Source organism: Lepidochelys kempii, chromosome 1, assembly GCF_965140285.1.
Source record: "Lepidochelys kempii isolate rLepKem1 chromosome 1, rLepKem1.hap1, whole genome shotgun sequence".
In the NCBI taxonomy this organism is placed as follows: Eukaryota; Metazoa; Chordata; order Testudines; family Cheloniidae; genus Lepidochelys; species Lepidochelys kempii.
In genome coordinates this window covers 123,505,504-123,525,728 of record NC_136380.1, presented here as the reverse complement: position 1 = coordinate 123,525,728, position 20,225 = coordinate 123,505,504, and the positions used below count along the sequence as shown (strand labels likewise).

The window sequence follows — 20,225 nt, the reverse complement described above, 5'->3', positions numbered from 1 at the left end:
CTCCCCTTCTCCCAGATTCAGTCTGATCTCATACTGTTTGACTTTGCCTTTCTCCTTCCTCCCACCTGTTTCTGAAGTGTTGCAGATTCTCAGGTCAGCCAGACCTTAATGTTTAATGACATATGATTTTTCCCTCCTTCACATTTCCAGGCCTAGTGTGAATGTGGAGGTGGCTAAAGCAGATTTTTTGTTGATAATCACTAATGTCCAATGGACGTGAAAGGATGGGTAGCTCATTAAAAGACAAGGCCCCCAGAGGGATCTGACTTCCCTGAACTAGTTCCTTTATGGGGAACCAGTTGAGAGAAGGTGACCTCAGTTCTTCAAAGTACCTCTATGAAGAAGCAGTTGGTTACTATGGTGATGGGAGCTAATACAGAACCATAATATAGAGGGGATCAGCATCTATGTATCCTTTGTGTGGATGGAGATGGTACACTATTCTTCAGAAGGGATAAGTGGAAGCTGCCGCAAAACCACTACCATCTCACAGAGGCCTGAGTGGAGTCTTTAGGTGCTACCTCAGTGCCTATATCATCAATGTCCTCAGGAGCCACCATGCAAGACACAGAGGTTATATAGACCCAGGAACCCAGCCTCTGCAACATCCACCGCCACTTCATACTCTAAGCCCAGAGGTGAAGTTTTTTTTTTTGATGGGACTGTCAAGACCCATGTCCCTTTATTGATGCCTTTTCATTCCTCTGTTCAGATGTTTGGTGGAAGTCTTACCCAATTTGCCAAAAACTGGAAGGCCCTAACCACAGACTAATAAACTAATTAGAGTTTATCCAGGGTTGTAACTCCTGCCGATAAACCCCTTTTCGGTTCCTCTTCAGAGACCACTGTCAGAAGGAGATTTTACAACAGGAGGTGAACTTCCTGCTCCTCATGGGAGACATAAGAAAGATTTCAATTCAACACCATGGGATTCTGTTCCTCCTTAATCCCCAAGAGGAATGGAGGATGGAGATCAATTGTCTATCTACTTCACTTAAACAGGTTTATCCAATAAGTAAAATTCTGCGTGATATCTGTGGTGTCAGTAATTCCCTCGTTAGAGGAGGGCACATGGCTTTTGTGTGTCATCATGAAAGAGACACTTTTTTTCCTATAGATGTCCATCCCAGCCTACTGGACGTTCCTCAGTTTCCTCTTTGACCATGACCAATTCAGAGTTCTCCCCTCCAGTCTGGCCACAGCACCAAGCGTGTTTACAAAAGATTTTCAGTGGTGGCTGCTTGGATGAGAAGAGAAGGATTTAGTCTTTCCATGCCTTGACAACTGTCTTCTCACAGGCGACTCAGAGGTCCACAGAGCAACTGATGTTCTGCTCGGTTTTTTACCTACCCTGAGTGTCTGCCACAGTTATGAAAAATCCACATTGTCCTTCACAAGGTGCATAAACTTCATAGGGGTGACGTTAGACTTGACTACAGCAAGAGCACATCTGCCTCTTGAAAGGTTTCAGGTCATGAGCACTCTTGTACACTAGCTCTCTATTAGACACAGGACTGAATTGGAACTTGTCTTTCCCTTCTTGGCCACATGGCTTCATGCACACATGTGACACATACTTCATCTACAGTGCCTACAAGTCTGGCTTCCCACTGTTTACTCACAAGAGAAGGGCACCATAAAGGACAAGGTAACAATTATGCCCAAGGTATTAAGCTCTCTTCTCTGGTGGACAAAACCGGAGAAGTTTCGGGTAGGGATTCTTTTCCTCACACCAACAACTGAGGCAACCATCATTTACTGGTGCCTACCACTGGGTTGTGGTGTGCACAAGGGCAATCATATGGCACAAGGCATCTGGATTCTGGGAGTCCAGAATGCACATCAGCCTACTAGAACTCAGGGCAGTGTGTGGGGCCTGCAATGCCTTCCTCCCACTTATCCAATCCAAACAAGTTCAGATAATGTTGGACAATATGGCAATAGTGATTAATATAAACAAGCAAGAAAGAACAAGATCTCTCTATGTGTGCATAGAGGCAGTCATCCTCTGGAATTGGTGGATCAAACATCGCATAATCATATCAGCTGCATACTTAACCAGGGATACAAAATCTACCTGAGCAGACATTTTTACCCAAGTCACGAATGGGTAATTCACAGTTTGGTTCTCAATGATGTCTTCGCTCAATGGGGAATGCCAGCCTGGGACCTTCTTGCCTCACAGGTGAACAGAAAACTTCCTCAGTACTGATCCTCAGCAGTCCTGGGCAAAGACTCTTTGGGAGGTACCCTCCTGATGTTATGGAAGGGGCGCTTGGGGTGTGCCTCCCTCCAATTCCTTTGGTTGTATGGAAGATCCTCCAAGACAGAGCTAGAGTCATTGTGTGTGTGCTCAACTGGCCAAGACAGTTCTGATTTGTGGATCTATTGAAGCTCTCAGTGTGACCATGCGAGAACATCCCCATGTTGCCAGACGTTCTAACGGTCACACACACCAATCCAGGGCGTCTGCAACTGAGAGCCTGGTATTTGGATGGGCATCGGAGATAGAAGGCTTGTGTTCTAGGAGGGTGCAATTCATCCTTAACCAAAGTAGAAGTGTACAAGAATCTGTTACTCACCTAAATGGAAGCATGTCTGTGCTTGGGCTCATCAAAGCAATTGTCTCTGGACTCCACCGGAATCAATGCTATCTTAGAGTATCTACTTACCCATAAGTCTTTGGATTGTGTGCTCAGTTCCCTGAGAGTTCATTTAGCAGCAGACAGTGCTTTTGATACTCCAGTGGATAACTGTACAATCTTCATGCACTGTACATCAACCAGAATTTTGAAGGGGATTCTCAGATCCTTTCTCCCATTGGTGAAGTTCGCACCTCAGTGGACTGTAGTTGGGTTCACTTTGTGAAAGTTATACATACAAAATACATACAACACCAGAGAAGATCGAAAAAAGTGACTACCACAAAAATGGGCATGAGGACTCATGGATATGTGTAGTGCTTGAAACTATTTTAAATTCATTTTTAAAAGAACTACACTTCAGGTTGTGTCCTGATAATGGAAGTAACATGACCAAACCCTCATGCTTCACTTCCAAATACTTTTTGGGGCTAAATAGTCTATCTGATAACTATGCATTTATTTTGAAGCCTGATTTGAATGTTCGCTCTTGTCATAGTATTTTTTTTTTTTATTAAATGTAATTTTCTTTAACAATACCTGGTTTATAGTATAACTTTCTGAACTAAATAGGTCAGTCTCCAGTATTTTGTGGGCGTTCTGGAAAACAGCTGAAGAGACATCATAGCAGTCAGCGAGGAATGCTACTGGATGACTGGTCACGAATTGTTAAGAATTTGAATGTGTCGTCTTCTGTGAATCAGGCTTCACGTTTGATTGATGGCAGTGAACAATGCTGGCAGTCTTCTGGCTCACAAGGAAAGGCAAGCATGAGCCATACTTCTGAATGCTATGCCAACTCTGGCACACAGTTTAAAAAACAAGGTTGTCGTTCATCTTGTAATGTTTTTTATGCACCACCTGTCATCTCAATGCTACAAATACAGTTCATTTAAAGTTTATATTTAGATGTATGTGTTCCACTCTAAATATACTGATTTTTAAGTTTGCTAAGATTTATTCTTCTCAGTTGTTTGTAATTCTTGTGAATTATAGAAAAAGGAATGGCAATATAGTGGATAAATAACAGTAAGTTAGCTATTTTTTATTTTGTGGTCAAGGGGATTTTCATTGAATGTGTGACCACTTATTTTCTAGCACTGGATTCGTTTAGAGATTTTCCCTGATGTACTTGTTCACAGACTGAAGATGATAGTTGATCCTGCAGACAGCAGCTACATGCCCTCTCTTGTTGTGGTTTCAGGTACATGAAATTTAACTGTATTCAGAAGTGGGGTTTTTTTTAAACACACTTTTTTTTTTTTTAAATGATCAAATATTGATTATTTAACTTGGTAAAGTGTTCAGATAGGAGTGGTATTTCAGTATGTTGGTACTTGGCCTTTAAAATCAGTTTATTTCAATGTTCTACAGGTGGGAATTCTTTAAATAACCTTATAGAGCTAAAGACAATCAACATTAACCCTGCAGACACCACAGTGCCTCTTCTTAATGATTGTATAGAGGTAAGTGAATACTGATTGAGGAGAAGTTCTCAGATGGTCAAAGTGGAAATGTATCTTGCTGTAAGAAGTGTCCATGTGTACCTTTGGTTATTGCATTATTATATTTGATTTTTTCCCCCATATGTTGGTGCTTATAATTAACCACATGGTTGGCTTTTTTGCATGATCACTGTCCATGTGTACAATTACTAGTCTTACGAGTAAACACCAGTGAAATTGTAGGTTTTCAGTTTAAAAGCAAATGTCTCGGAACCAAGCAGACAATACCAGGTTTTTTTCAAAGGTGTGGTTGGAAGTACTCATCTGCTGGGTGGCAGAAGCGGAGTGGCTATTCCTGAACCTAGGGAGACAAATCTGGATTGTGGCCAGGTACTGCAAGAAGAAGGGCAGAAACTTAGTGGTAGATTGGAGGTGAGATCATTCCCAGAAATGAAATAATCTAGTAGCAAACTTCCAGCATGCTGAGAACATCCATATCAATTAAATTGCCACCTAAATAGGGCAGAAAACTAGGACCTTTGATTTATCTTACAGAATCAACTTCTAAAACGGATGGAACTCAGCAATGCAAAAATCTTAAAATCCTCCATGTTCCATGAACTTATAGACCCAAAAGATTGCAATTACATCTTTTTCTTTAGTATCACAGGTATATTGAGATTGCAATAAAGCAGTGCAGAAGCTCTGGAATAGATTGCAAAATACATGGTCTCAGCATACTGGGGCGTATCCGGGCAGAGGATGAAGATTTGGCTGCAGTCCCTTTCCTTGCTTCTGATAATGAGGAAGAGGATGATGATAAAGCAAACACTGGGAGGTAGGGAACTGGAGGAAAAAATAAACTTATTATCTTAACCTTAAACTAGAAGAACGTGAGCACTGGCTGTGCAACTCATACGACTGAATTATTTTATTGTGTACTAGAGAAAGGAAAACACCCAGGCTTTAGTTTCAAGACGTTTTATAATGAAGACATTAGTTTATGTATGCCGTTTGTCTTTTCTGTGTGTATACAGTGATAACAATTTTTTCATAGTTTTTTATTTTGCCGCCTCATGCTGAAAAATGCTTTGATTTGTTAAAAGCAGCTAAAATTCCTCCTTATGAGTAGTGGCTTTAACTGTATAATATGTCCAATATACAGTGTAGAATCCTGAAGTTCTGTGGGTCTCTTGCACTTTTAAAGGACTTTCACTATGCAAATTATTAAAACATTTCTTTTTATAACAGCTATAAAGTAAAAGGTTAACATAGTGGTCTCAGAAAATCACAATTGTGAAGCTACACTGAACTTAATTTCACAGAGGATATTTACATTTCAAAATGTAAAATAGGTGGTTAAAATATAAAACACAAGTCAAGGCCTATCAAATGTCAGAGTATATAGGCTTTGGAACTGACATTCTTCTCTTCTTCTCAATGTACTCAGTCTTGTTAGGAAGAAGATGGCAGGGCTGGAATCAGCAGCTACTATAAGAACCAAAGTTTTTGTTTGGGGGCTGAATGACAAAGATCAGTTGGGAGGACTAAAGGGTTCCAAGGTATCGTCTTTGTTGAAAAAGTGTTTGTGTAAAACAAAAATCTCTGATGAAGTACATAAACCAGACGCTGAATTCAAAGTTTTTAAGTTCATTATCAAACCCCTCCAGGACTAGACATAATGACTTTCCAGGGCTAAAAAATGCATTCTAATGTCTGTCACTGGCAGATTGAGAAATTGGATCTTAAAATTACATTTTCAGTTCCAGTTCAATTTTTAGAGCTGCCTTCTTGAAGTAGGTAGCTTCTTACTTGAAACTCCAGCTTTCAAAGGGTAGAAGATTATGCCTGTAACTCTGAAAGATCATAGTAGTCAATAACTTGCAATTGTGTACCGTAGGAATGATTGTTGCAGAGGTGCTTAGTTTGTAGATCAGTACAAATTATTTCTACACCAGGAAACTTTCAGTTTTACAGTGGTGCTGGTTCAGTGATCCAAAGAAAGAAAATGATTTCCTGACCCTTACTAGTATAATAGATTTTAATGAGAAAAGTTATTTGAGTTGAAGTTTCAAGTAAGTGCATCTTCTCAACCTGGCACTCACGTTCTCCCTTTACATACCTGTTTGGTTTTTTTGGGCCGGGGGAGGGTGGGGGTGGGGTGGGGGGAAGAGTCTGCAGTATGGTTTAGCATGAGAAATGTGTAACCTATTTAATCATTTTAAGATGTTATTACTTTGAAAATTCAGTTGAGTAAAAAGAACACTCCTATTTTAAAATAAGAATAAAAAAATTGGTCTACTTGTTTGTTTGCAGAGTTTCATATAGGATTGTAAAAATCACAAAAGTATTATAGTCTCTGTCCATTCCAAAGCAAGAAGTTAAATAACAAATGCGTTTCCCAGAGTTACTCATATTATAGTTGACACTGATGTCAGTGCACAGATACATTAATTTGTCAATATAGAAATATAATTTGGGGGAGAAATGATTTTTTTCCCAGTTGGATCCTGATTCCAGTTGCCACTGAAGTCAATGTGATTCTTCTGTTTGACTTCGGTGGGCTTTGGATCAAGCCCTAGAGAAGAGCAAAATTAGTAGGAAAATAAATATATAAACATTAAAGGTTCAGAAGCCAGAAACCTTTTAAAAGTAAACAGCATCTCTTTTTTTGGTAAGAATAAGATGCCATAACAAAAACCAAATGCAAACCCTCAAGCTTTCACTATGTTTTATCAATTATCCTTCAAAAATTTTTTTCACTAATTGTAATGGAGAAGTCTTTTTAGTAACACAAGATTTTTGTTAGCTGCATATCAGTAAATAAATATTTATTTTAGCAATAAGGAGATATTCCTAACTTGGAGATATGTTAATGATGAACACTTGAAAAAGTGTCAGCATTTGTTTATATAAAGTCAGCCTGACAAGACTTAATTGTAATGAAGGGGAGTATAGGTTACTTTGTCACTGTTTTTCTGATTGTATCTAATCAATATTGTTATGGAACTTTACTTTGGATTAACTGTAATTTAAAGTGAGCTGTAGCTCACGAAAGCTTATGCTCTAATAAATTGGTTAGTCTCTAAGGTGCCACAAGTACTCCTTTTCTTTTTTAGAGAAAATAAATTCTACCAGTGTGCTCATATATGTTGATTTTTGATGTGCTGATTGACATTTTAACCAATTTGCTTGGGTTTAATTTATTGCGAGTCCGACTAGGGTTTGTTTACTCAAGAAAATTATAGTTAAAAAAAAAAGTGTATATCCTACTGCACCTTTTCCTTTTAGTGGTTACTTATTTATCTCTGTTTTATATAACACACTCATCCCTTGCTTTAAGCACTTGATCTGTTTCAGTTAATTAACTAATTGATTATCTGTGAGGTGTCCAGATAATGGGGTAGTGAGTGTCACTGAAAAGCTAATAAATAAAATTTTATTAACCTCTGGTTAATTAAATTAGATAAATCAGTTTATCATACTAGAACTTTACTACAAAGAACTGGTTGCCTTTTACAAGTAACAGACTTTTGAATCTAATTTTATGCAATAATCTCTCTCTCTCTCTTTTTCCAAACACTCTAGATCAAGGTTCCTTCATTCTCTGAAACCCTTTCTGCCTTGAATGTAGTACAGGTAGCTGGTGGATCCAAAAGCCTTTTTGCAGGTAGGATAACTATGTGCAAGGTTTCTGCATTTCAGCCCCCCCCACCCCCCACCCCCACACACCCCCTCTCCATCCCTCCCGGCCCCAAAATAAAAAGTAGAATTATTTTCGAAGAGGTAGGAATAAATTCTCATTTGTGAATTTTTTATTAATGGAAATTTAAAACCTTTTTCCTTTTAGTTACTGTAGAGGGCAAAGTATATGCCTGTGGAGAAGCCACTAATGGAAGACTTGGTTTAGGCCTATCCAGTGGAACTGTGCCTATTCCCCGACAGATTACAGCTCTCAGTAATTATGTAGTGAAGAAAGTGGCTGTTCACTCAGGTACTGACTCCTCACATTTCTCCATGGGAACATAAACATTATGTACTTAAGCTTAAAAGTGAAAGTAGATTCTTGTGTATGGCTCTAGTGCAGAGGATATAGAATAGAGGCTTTAATACAGGAGTACTGGGTGAAATTCTATGGCCTGCGTAAAGGAGGTTAGACTAGATCAGGGGCAGCCAACCTGAGCCTGAGAAGGAGCCAGAATTTACCAATGTACATTGCCAAAGAGCCAAACTAATATGTCAGCAGCCCCTGTGCAGCACCTCCTGCCTGCTGGTAGCCCCACCAATCAGTGCCTCTGGCTGCCTCCCCACACCTCCCACCTCCCACCCACCGTGATCAGCTGTTATGTGGTGCGCAGGAGGCTCTGGTGGGGACAGGGGAAGAGCGAGGGCATGGCAGGCTCGGGGGTGGAGTTGGGTGGGGGCAGGGCCTGGAACAGAGCAGGGGGTTGAGCACTGAGCACTCCCCAGCACATTGGAAAGTTGGCATCTATAGCTCCAGCCCCGGAGTCAGTGCCTATGCAAGGAGCCGCATATTAACTTCTGAAGAGCTGCATGTGACTCCGGAGCCACAGGTTGGCCACCCCTGGACTAGATGATCTGGTGGTCCCTTCTGGCCATAGAAATCAGTGAATTTAGTCTCTTAATTTTTTTGACCTATAAAGTTTGAGGTATCTTTCTGAAAGTTAAATTCAGAATAATTTCTTTATTTTTCAGAGTGTAATTTTTGCATCAATCCAGTGGAAATGTTTTCCTTTTTAAAAAAGTTAGCTAACTGTGTCACTTTGAAAATAGTAACTTAAGTGATTTGTTTCCACTGAGGGAGAATGTTCACCCTGGATACTTTTTTTGAAAAAGTTATAAGTTTTTTCACCTTCTCAGTAGACCATGTGAAAATTAGTGATTTTGAATATACTGAAGTAAAGAGTTATGGGGTGGAAAGTGTAGCACTATATTAAATTGCAGCACTAAAGGGATGTTTTGGCTTTTGCTTGACTTTTGCTGCCCTGTTGACTATGTGCGCATTCTGGTCTTCCATACTGGAGGACAAAGAAATAAATCTTTGCTGTTTAAAACTTGCAGTTTAAATCCTTGCAGGTGGCCGGCATGCTATGGCTTTAACTGTTGATGGGAAGGTATTTTCATGGGGCGAAGGAGATGATGGAAAACTTGGCCACTTCAGCAGAATGTAAGGATATAATTTCTGTTAGTACCTTGAAATAGGAAATATTTCAAATAAATGATATTGAATCATTGTTAGCAAGCAGTGACAGTATTTAAATATATTAGTAATAAAGAATTGTGTTACAAAAGGATTCGTCTGCAATACATATATCAGTTTTGTATGTTGCAAACTAAGCTTTTATTGCAATTTCAGTAGTTTTAAAGGGACGCTCAAGTTAAAATTAATATAGCTTTTTAAAAATAGATTTCTCTTAATGGGCAAGGTCAGTGTTTAACTGGGTGTCTTTTGTATATTCATTATTGAAAAGTTACGTGAGAGGCAACAGGAATATTGGTTGCCAATATGCACTGAGGGAGGTGGGAGTGGGGACGCTGAAATGCCTCCCACAGCTTGATAAGGTTACGCTCATGCTTTCTAGAAGTTCTTCATGATTTTCACCTCAGTTTCTAGGTAAGAGGCCCACTAACGTTTTTTGAATGGTTGATAAAACAAATAAAGCTAAAAGTGCTTTTTCCATGGTGAATTGGTGCTGCCCTACCTGACTGAGCTATGTCTCATGTCAAGCACTTTCTCTATCATATAGCAATAATTCAAACTCACGTTAGTAGCCCTCGTGTCTCAGGATCAGGTAGGCTGTTGTGATATATTAAAATTTTTAAGCTACTTGAGACTCCTAATGGAAGATGCTTTAGAACTGCAGATTAGTATTGTGGACTTTGATACAAACGAGGTTTGGTGCACCATTAGTTTCTAAGTCTAGTATTTCCAAATATCTGTTAGCTAAAAATGTTTTCTGGCAGAAGCTGAATTAGAAGCTGAGTATTTGATAGCTCACTCAAGCTAAGCTACTTCTGTGAAATCAGATATTTTATTGAAACAGTAAAACAAAAGTACCAACATTGTATTTAATACCAACAACCCACACTGTACCATCTACTTAAGTCATTATTTTATTTTTAATTTAGTAGTCTAAGCCCTGGCCTACACTGTGGGGGGGTTGACCTAAGATACGCAACTTCAGCTATGCGAATAGCATAGCTGAAGTCGGCGTATCTTAGGTCAACTTACCTGGCCGTGAGGACGGCGGTGACTCCCTTCTTGACTCCGCTTCTGCCTCTGGCAAGCTGAAGTTCCGGAGTCGACAGGGAGCGTGTTTGAGGATCGATTTATCGCATCTAGACGAGATTCAATAAATCGATCCCCGATAGATTGATCACTACCCGCCGATCCGGCGGGTAATGAAGACCTGCCTAAAGTATGGTGCCTTTAAAGTTTGTGAAGGGGTTTTGTTATTCTCTCTCTTTCATTTGACAATTGGCATACTTTTTTTGAGCTAGGAAGTAGAATTTTCTCTTGAAAGTTTCATAAATTTCAAACGCTTTTTATCAAGGAAAGATTGAGAAAAATAGTTTTATACTCACTTTGTGTGTTATACACACTGGGGAAATCTTCAAGTTATTTAATATTAACATATTCAGTAGAAAACTGATCTTCATACTGTATAGTTCTCAGAGGTGTTCTTAGGATCTTTACGCAATATATAGAAAAATACAGCATGTGCCTCAGAGCTTGAGTCTCAGAATAGACATGACCCAACAAGTGTGTGGGTGGCAAACGGAAGGGGAGGGTATGAGACAAGACAAAATGTGGCTTTATTAGCTTAAGCATAGGTACATACCTTGTTTGTTAGATATTTCTTCTATTTATTAAATATAATTATAAGCAGAAAACATTCTTGACTCATTGTGGGCACTGCATCCGTGCTGCGGCCTGCATAATGTCTCCCTGATAGCCCTGTACCTGCCAGGCCTTGCTGGGACAGTGTGGAAAGACTGGGTCCTTACTATTAGGGTTGAAATGTATTTCTCCAAAGCCCTACTTAATTTCTTTAGAAATGTTAATAATGGTTGTAGCATGTACGCCGCATTAGAAAACCTACTTAAATTAAAACACGACTATGAATTCAGTGAGCAGGTTGAATTTAACAAAAAGACATCCTACTTTCTCAGGCAAATGCTGCAGTGATGTTCACAAGAAACATCTTCAGTACTCTAGCAGACAGCTGACAATGAATGCTTGTTTAGTCTGGTCCCCTTGTGAAGAACAGAGCTGGAATAGGAATGGGCATCTTTCCTCATCCTCCGGCTCCTTGCACTGCAGGTTGGAGATACTGCAGTCCTCATGCTGCTGTATTGGAGGCTCAGTCAGGTGTACAACATTCTGTGCTATCCTCCTCCACCCTGTGCAGAGCAGGACCAAGAGATCAGAGGCCATGCTTCTGGGCTGGCATGTAGGGCCTGGGGGCCTCCACTTTTGGGACTGAAATGGATTTTGCAAAAAATATTTGGCAGATACTGAATATCTTTTTTCAGACAGAATTTGTTCGTAACTTTGTATTCAAAAGAGAATTTCAGTCTCTCTTTTTGAAGATGCATCCACTGGAGAAATACAATCTATAGAAACGTCTAACTGATAATACTGGAGTATTACAGCTGACTGTTTTAAATATTTGACTTTTTACTTTCTCTACCGTTAATTTTCATAATTAGCTCAGGGTGGGCAATGAAGACAGGTCATTCAGTTTCACTTTTTAACATACACATTTTAATCTCTCTCTTTCTGGTTCTTCATTATCAGGATGCTGCAGTGTGTATGTATTACATAACGTTTCTTAACAAAGGAACTCCAAAAATAGTGGAAAATGAAAATATGTATTCAGCTTTTTAAAAGTTTATTTCTTACCAAACCTACATTTTCTGCGTAAATTGACTTAAACCAGTATAGCTTTAAGATAAATAGAAAAATAAATTAAACCAGTAACTTAAAGTGAAACATTGGAGTCTTACATATTAGCATTAGGGCAGATTTGCCGTTTGGGTGCATAATATTACATGAGGCATTGGAGGATAGGGCATGAAATATATTGCATGACATCACAAAAGTAGGTGATAAATCCTTTTATTCTATCTTTAGGAATTGTGATAAACCAAGGTTGATAGAAGCGTTGAAAACCAAGCGCATCCGTGATATTGCTTGTGGCAGTTCTCACAGTGCTGCCATCACCTCTAGTGGTGAATTGTACACATGGGGCCTTGGAGAATACGGCAGGTTGGGTCATGGAGACAATACTACACAACTCAAACCGAAGATGGTAAGTACTTGAGGTGTTTCCTGGTTGCGGTAGTGTCTATGTATGTATATACACAAGAAGAGAAAATAAAGGGAGAAATAAAGCTAAGAATCCCAAAGCAGTGTGTAATGTGAGCTTGGATGTATAAAGAACAAAATAAGTCACAAGTACTTTGAAGTTACTGTGAAACTTCTAAAAATATGCGTAATGTGTTTGAGGCAGCATGCTTACTTTTCTGTGTGTTGTAGGTTAAAGTGCTTCTTGGTCACAGAGTCATTCAAGTTGCTTGTGGAAGCAGAGATGCTCAGACTCTGGCTTTGACAGATGAAGGTAGGAGTATCTTGCTTTAGCAACTTCATAGCATATGGGAATATTGTGCTCGTAGTCTGACATACTGTTTGGTTGGTGTTACTAGGTTTGGTGTTTTCCTGGGGAGATGGTGACTTTGGAAAACTGGGCCGAGGAGGAAGTGAAGGATGCAACATTCCTCAGAACATTGAAAGACTAAATGGCCAGAGCGTGTGCCAGATTGAGTGTGGGGCTCAGTTCTCTTTGGCACTTACCAAATCTGGAGTGGTGTGGACCTGGTATGTCAAGGTTGCTAAGAAATTTACAACAAATTTCAAGGCATTTGAGTTGTGTTGATTGCTATGGACTGGCTTATTACATCTATGTTTTGTGCACATGCTTAGTTTATTCTAAAACATCCTATTATTATCACCACCTCCTCTCTTCCTCCCCCTGCTCACTTATTTATGCACCCACCTGTTACATTTTGTCTCTTAGAAAGCTCTTTGAGAAGGTACTGTCATTTACTAAATCTTTATAGAGTGCCTACCATAACTGGGACCCTTGCCTGGTTGGGGTGTATAGGTTTTAGTGCAATTTAAAAATAAATAGAAATAAAGATTATTGTGATAAAATAAAATATTTATATAGTTGAGGCCCTACTTAACTTGTGATATTGTGGATTCTGCAGTATTTTACTTCCACCACAGCTCCCCTTCTCAGCCCTGGGTGGCCAACAGTGGGAAATCATGGAAAATAATAAGGTCCATTGTTCTTTTCCACAATTTTCCGTGGCTTGCCGTAATTCAGCTGCAATTTTTTGACAATCGTCCCACAATTCAAGTAGGGCCTTATAGATAGTCTTTGAAATAATATAGCTCAGTTCCTCTTGGTTCTTATGTTAAAGCAAGTGCTCTGCTGCATCTTATATATGTTCTCTAATTACAGAATGACTGGTTGTGATTCCATTGTTAGGGATTAGTTTTTCCACTTGAATCGGATTCAACCACTTTATGTATAGAGAATACAGTATATTTTCCTCAATATTAGAATACTCTTTGAGTATAGAATGAGAATTTCCCATCTGAGAACTTAAAAGTGAATTGGTGAGTTAGTTAAAGTAAAATTTTATTAAAGATAATTCATGAAACTTAAAACTCAAAAGATATTTTTTGTTAGCAATGATCCTCTAACCAACACTCTTCAGTTTTTTCTGCTTGGTTGATACTGTTAGTAATATCTTGAGGTATAGCCATAAAATAGACTGAAGGACAAGAGAGTAGTGCAGTGTTAATGGTGTCTCTCAGACAGTTGAGGAAAATTTCATATGTTGGTAATAAAAGTAACCTGTGTTTGAGGCTTGTCTGAAGCCTCAGTTATGCAAACAGTTAAGTACGTGCAATTTTACTCATGTGACTAGTTGTCACAGTGCAGGTCCTGTGTTTATATAAATTGTAAGCTGGATAGTGATTTTAATGAGTTAAAAAAATCCCAGTCATTTTTGAGTATAAGTAAGTTTATAATAGTAAGATATTTCAAAACAGAACGAATTTTATGCAACCACAGTACTTCCCCCAAAATAATCATAAATGGTACATTTTTGGTATTGAAGCCAATGTATGAAAGATTGTAGATTTTTCGCTACCCTCGAGGGATGAGTCTTTCCAAGTCAGGTTTCAAGGTCATAGTCAAGAAATTTGCATTGCTGTTACGTGCACTTTCCCTTTTGGATATATAAAGGATTTCAAATTGCAAACGTGTAATGGCAAAGAATTGCCATGTGTGGAATGATATAACTGCTTCGGGGGAGGGCGGCGGGATGGCTCAGTGGTTTTGAGAATTGGCCTGCTAAACCCAGGGTTGTGAGTTCAATCCTTGAGGGGGCCATTTAGGGATCTGGGGCAAATATTGGGGATTGGTCCTGCTTTGAGCAGGGGGTTGGACTACATGACCTCCTGAGATCCCTTCCAACCCTGATATATTATGATTTACTTCCTTGTCTGTTCCAGGGGCAAGGGGGATTACTTCAGGCTAGGTCATGGCACTGATGTTCATGTGCGAAAGCCACAGGTTGTAGAAGGGCTGAGAGGGAAGAAGATTGTACATGTGGCTGTAGGTGCACTTCACTGCCTGGCTGTCACTGACACAGGACAGGTAAGTTACTCTGGTCCAGAAAAAGCTAGATACTGAGGCAATGTAATGTAGTAACAGCAATAATACTTGTAGCCTTTTATTTTATTTAATGTTAATTATATTACAGTGGATTTGGCTCTGGTGGCTACAGTCTCTAACCCAACAGAGTTATCTCTGTTTACTCTAGATCTAGAGTTCATAGGAATACATGAAACCATAGACAAGTAACACAAAAAATCACAAGCACAAGATCCACTATCTTTTAACAATTTTATTAAAGTTGCCAACAAAGTTATAAATGTCACAGCATATAAAATTCCTAAGTATATCCATGCACCAGTTATAACTACAGACATACTCAGATCATCCCACATGGTGTTAGAGTCTGGTGGCTCTCCCATGGATTGATCATCAATACGGGGATGGTCCCTGCTGGAAGTTTCCTATAGGAAGCACAATTTTCCCCACTGTGGGCACCTTTTTTAATAATGTGATTCTGTCTATACCTACATTCTGCACATGTACATGGAAGTGTCAGCCCTCTCTTGCTTATTGGTGTGTGTCCCCTAGAAACATGAGGAAACCCTAATTCTATAGGCTGTGTAGGTTCTCATTAGCACTGATGTACCGCCTGTATCCTGTGGCTAAGACACATGTTGGAGACAAGATTTACTTTTACACCAGTTTATAATTAAAAATTTAATCTTCCGGGAAGACCAGGGGTGGGCAAATTTTTTGGCCTGAGGGCCACATCTGGGTATGGAAATTGTATGGTGCGCCATGAATACTCACAAAATTGGGGTTGTGGTGCAGGAGGGGGTGAGGGCTCCAGCTGGGGGTGTGGGCTCTGCAGTGGGACCAGAAATGAGGAGTTCAGGGTTTGGGAGGGGTCTCCAGGCTGGGGTAGGAGGTTGAGATGCATGGGGGGCTGGGGGTGAGGGCTTGAGCTGGGGGTGCAGGCTCTGGGGTGGGTCTGGGATTGAGGGGTTTGGTGTTGGGAGGGAGGGGGATCAGGGCAGGAGGTTGGAGTGCAGGAGGTGGTCAGGGGTGCAGGCTCCGGGCTGCGCTTACCTTAAGCAGCTCCCAGAAGCAGCGGTATGTCCCCCTTCTGGCTCCTATGCAGAGGTGAGGCCAGGCAGCTCTGTGCGCTGCCCTGTCTGCAGGCCCTACCCCTGCAGCTTCCATTGGCTGGGGTTCCCAGCCAATGGGAGCTGCAGGGGCAGCGTGCAGAGCTCTCTGACTGTCCCTATGCACAGGAGCCAGAGGGCAGACATGCTGCTGCTTCTTGGAGCCGCGCAACCCCACTCTCCGGATGGAGTGCCGGAGCGGGGCAAGCCCCAGACCTCACTCCCCAGTGGGAGCTCGAGGGCCGGATTAAAACGTCTGACGGGCTTGACACGCTCCACGGGCTGTAGTTTGCCCACCCCTGGGCTAGATTTTTGCAATATTGTCAGTTGGTACCTCTTTTTCCCATAAATTTAGGGCTTCGGGTTATTCCTCGGTCATTTACTTGTGTCAGCATTTCTTGTCTCCAAGGCCTAAAATGGCTCAGCTAAAATCTTGCAGGCCTCAGCCTACAGGTTCTTCCGTTTCAGCTTGTCTTACTTATATCTAATACATGATTCCTCTAAATACTGATCAGTCTTATACTTCTATAATCCTACAAATTAACTCTAGTTAACATACAATGAATATATATAAGATATAACATGTTGATCATCACACAATAAATGGATAATAAACTAAAATCATTGGCTACATACTTACTGAATGGAATAAATATTCTTTATTATATATTGTTTTACTTCTCAAAGCACTGCACAAATATTAATGTGATGGTCACTTAAATTTTTCTTGTCTTCATATATTTATTAAATCTTAATTGTTACCTTAATATAGCTTTTGCATTTTTATTCCTTGTTATTTATCGTATCATTGGATGTTTCAGAGACAACCTGCTGCTCTTCACTTCCTAAGATGCAGAAGCATCTATGATGTTGTGATAGGACATATTTCTGCTCAATATTGGGTGATAGCATAAATATCATAGTTATGCTGAGCCCCAGTAAAATCCACGTGCAAGTAATCCCATTAACTTCATGTACACCCAGAATTATGAAATGGTACATGAATCTGCTCACAGAATGAAGCTCATATGTGCTGTAGTAACATATGTAACCTGAAAGTATCAACTGTTAAATGTGAATGTGGTAGGTACTCTGGAAATATCTTAAATTAGTAACATAGAATCTTCTTCTCTCTAAATGACTTATAGTAATTTTGAAAATAACTGTATGAAAGACTCAGTGAAACAAAGTAACATAGAACTGTCTGACAGGTTTATGCTTGGGGTGACAATGATCATGGACAACAAGGCAACGGAACTACTACAGTCAATAGAAAACCCACTCTTGTACAGGGTTTAGAAGGCCAGAAAATTACACGTGTTGCTTGTGGATCTTCCCACAGTGTAGCGTGGACAACAGTGGATGTAGCTACACCATCTGTTCATGAGCCAGTACTCTTCCAGACTGCTAGAGACCCTTTAGGCGCTTCTTATCTAGGTAATACAAAGCTTGTGTTTATTTCCTTAACATTTTTAAACAATATTTGTAGATTGGGCGGGGTTGTAAATGTGTATAATATGGACAGGCCGGTGTGGGGGAAGAGGTGTCTGTGCAGGATGAAAGCCATTTAAACATACTGATTTGCTGAAAATGGAGGAAGTGAGAAGAGAACAAGACTTGGGAAGCTAAAACATTGTATGTCCTGAAGCTGAGGAGTCATACAAAAATTAGTGTTAGTTTGAACTTTTAAATGTCTTAAACTGTTTGTCAAAGTCCAAAATGCATTGGGACTTCTGGATGCTAGCATCATAATAAATCTCTGTATCATATGCCTCTTACAAATAATTCTTGTTGATGCAAATGTTATCTTACCTATTGATTTCTAAGACAAGTGACCACCATTAAAGAGGGAGGCAGCATTCTATGATGGCACCTTCCCAGTTTATCAGAACCAAGATTTAGTCAGACTTGAGAAACAAAAACGTTCTATGTAAAACTATCGGAATATTTTAGCTGTTTCTATGTCTTTTAATCCATTAGCTATCTTTTATCTGGACAGAACTGCAGCAATATCAGAGCTTCATAGATGTACAATATATATAAATAGTACTCAAGTTATATGCTAATATTTTGTCCAAGTAAAGCTTGTTTTAGAGGCCACTAGGAAACTAGTGGTGTTGAGGTGTCTCCATTCTCATGAGTAAGTTTTAGACCCTGTTTTATATGAAAGTCGTTGCTGACCTAGGTTTAGTATTGGGTTTCATATCAGAATTACAGGAATTGTAGGCTAAGAATCCTTTCCAAAAGTATCATTAAGCAGGTATCAAAACCAGTTATTATGCATTATAGTCTTTTTTTTTTAAAAGCGTGTCTGACTCTTTTTCCCAGGTGTCCCATCAGATGCAGATTCTTCTGCTGCCAGTAACAAAATCAGTGGTGTAAACAGTTCCAAACCTAACCGCCCTTCCCTCGCTAAGATTCTTCTGTCGCTAGATGGGAACCTTGCCAAACAGCAAGCATTATCTCATATATTGACAGCATTACAAATCATGTATGCCAGGTAGGCATGCCAACATTCTTGTATTTTACAGGGTGAAGCATAGATGGTAAGCTACTTCATACAATTTCTCCCTTATAGCAGGTAATAATGGGTATAAAATAGGGCTCTAGGATGTATGCTTTAACTTCATTTCAATTTCCTTTTAGCATTCACTTGAAATCAGCTTGTTGAGACAAGTTTCAGAGTAACAGCCGTGTTAGTCTGTATTCGCAAAAAGAAAAGGAGTACTTGTGGCACCTTAGAGACTAACCAATTTATTTGAGCATGAGCTTTCGTGTAGCTCACGAAAGCTCATGCTCAAATAAATTGGTTAGTCTCTAAGGTGCCACAAGTACTCCTTTTCTTTTTGTTGAGACAAGACTGTCTTATGTGGAACAGGAAACTCTAAATCTCTGCAACAAAATACTAGCTTAGCTTCATATTAAGTTTCATGCGAGACTGCATCATTGAAATAAGAACAGAATGATAGCTATCCAAAAGTTCAACTCCCAACAATAATCTTGTTGTATACCTTGCAGCTGAGAATGTGTATCAGAGGGCAGAGGGCTCCTTTTGAAATTGTTCGTTTCTGTTTGTAAAGACAGGAGAAATATTAGTGGTAAAGAGTCTGAAAAGAAACTTGTGGAAAACTTTGGCTTAAAAATCCACAAACTCTATAGGCATCTGTAACTATCTCAGCTACGTGTGAGTCCTCCCATATGGAATGTAAGTAAACTACCCTGTAGACTGCTATCATTGAAAACCATCACTTTTAGTATTAGTCCAGCTGAATAACAGGACACTTTTCTTCCAAGGAGAGGATTTGGTGGTCCTAGTGTGGGTCTGTCCTCAACAGTTTGTTCATTTTTGATTTAGGGATGCAGTGGTTGGAGCACTGATGCCTGCAAGTATGATTGCACCAGTGGAATGTCCTTCTTCATCCCCGGTCCCACCACCAGATGCTGCTTCTACAGGGAGCCCTGCCAATGGGGAAGAATGTGTGCTAGCAGTGGATGTCGAAGAGAGACTGAGTCCAAATCCGTGGCAAGACAGGAGAGGAGAGGTAAAATAAATAAAATCAATCAGTTTTGCTATCAGAGCAACAATTTTGGAGTGCTGAAACATCTATCAACAATAACACTGTTTGTTTAATTTGACAGTAACGTGTAAGAACTTTACTTCAGCATCTGTCTAACTTTTAGAATCAATGCCATGAAGTACCTGTAATTTGTCAGCTGTACCTGATTATAATTGATCAATTCACAAGTCTCGAGTCCAGTAAATCAGATAAAAAACATAAGGATGATAAAGTAATTTCTCACCATGTTTTAGACCTGATTCAAAGATATTGGCATTCTCTTAATCAGGTATTGAAACAGTTTAAGAACTAGAGGTAAATTTTTAAACTGGATTTTAAAAAGAACAAATGACAAGATGAAGAAAATGGTCAGTGTCTAAATCTTATTTCAGATGTAACAAATAATTGTAACTTTATTTCTATTGTGTGATGTATTGAAAAGAAAGCCAGATAAAACATATTGTGTGGGTTCTTCAGTGTTAAAAGGAGTAATAATAATAATTTTGACACTAAAAAGGATCCATCTTTTCCATTCCCCCATGCTGGCATACTTGTTTGTCTCATCCAGCTGTTACGTCTTGTTTTTTAGGTTGTAAGCTCTTTGGGATAAGAATTGTCGTCTTACTGCATGTTTGTACAGCACCTAGTGCAACGGGGCCCTGGTTTATGGCTTGTCTTCACTACAAGCTAAATCAGCGCAGCTGCGATTGATGCAGCC

The 20,225-nt window shown here is 39.6% G+C and overlaps 1 protein-coding gene across 3 annotated transcripts in view; it reads left to right on the top strand.

Moving 5' to 3' along the window:
* HERC2 (HECT and RLD domain containing E3 ubiquitin protein ligase 2) overlaps positions 1-20,225 on the top strand; it is a 317,314-nt gene that overhangs the window by 238,330 nt on the left and 58,759 nt on the right. For all 3 annotated transcript variants that reach the window (XM_073353148.2, XM_073353158.2, XM_073353169.2), the window contains exons 53-67: positions 3,216-3,406; positions 3,741-3,846; positions 4,017-4,108; positions 4,750-4,925; positions 5,538-5,649; positions 7,676-7,757; positions 7,938-8,081; positions 9,185-9,275; positions 12,246-12,423; positions 12,651-12,732; positions 12,818-12,989; positions 14,700-14,844; positions 17,162-17,387; positions 18,279-18,450; positions 19,306-19,492. In XM_073353148.2, the coding sequence (XP_073209249.2) occupies positions 3,216-3,406; positions 3,741-3,846; positions 4,017-4,108; positions 4,750-4,925; positions 5,538-5,649; positions 7,676-7,757; positions 7,938-8,081; positions 9,185-9,275; positions 12,246-12,423; positions 12,651-12,732; positions 12,818-12,989; positions 14,700-14,844; positions 17,162-17,387; positions 18,279-18,450; positions 19,306-19,492 (2,156 nt within the window). The remainder of the gene's footprint in view (positions 1-3,215; positions 3,407-3,740; positions 3,847-4,016; positions 4,109-4,749; positions 4,926-5,537; positions 5,650-7,675; positions 7,758-7,937; positions 8,082-9,184; positions 9,276-12,245; positions 12,424-12,650; positions 12,733-12,817; positions 12,990-14,699; positions 14,845-17,161; positions 17,388-18,278; positions 18,451-19,305; positions 19,493-20,225) is intronic.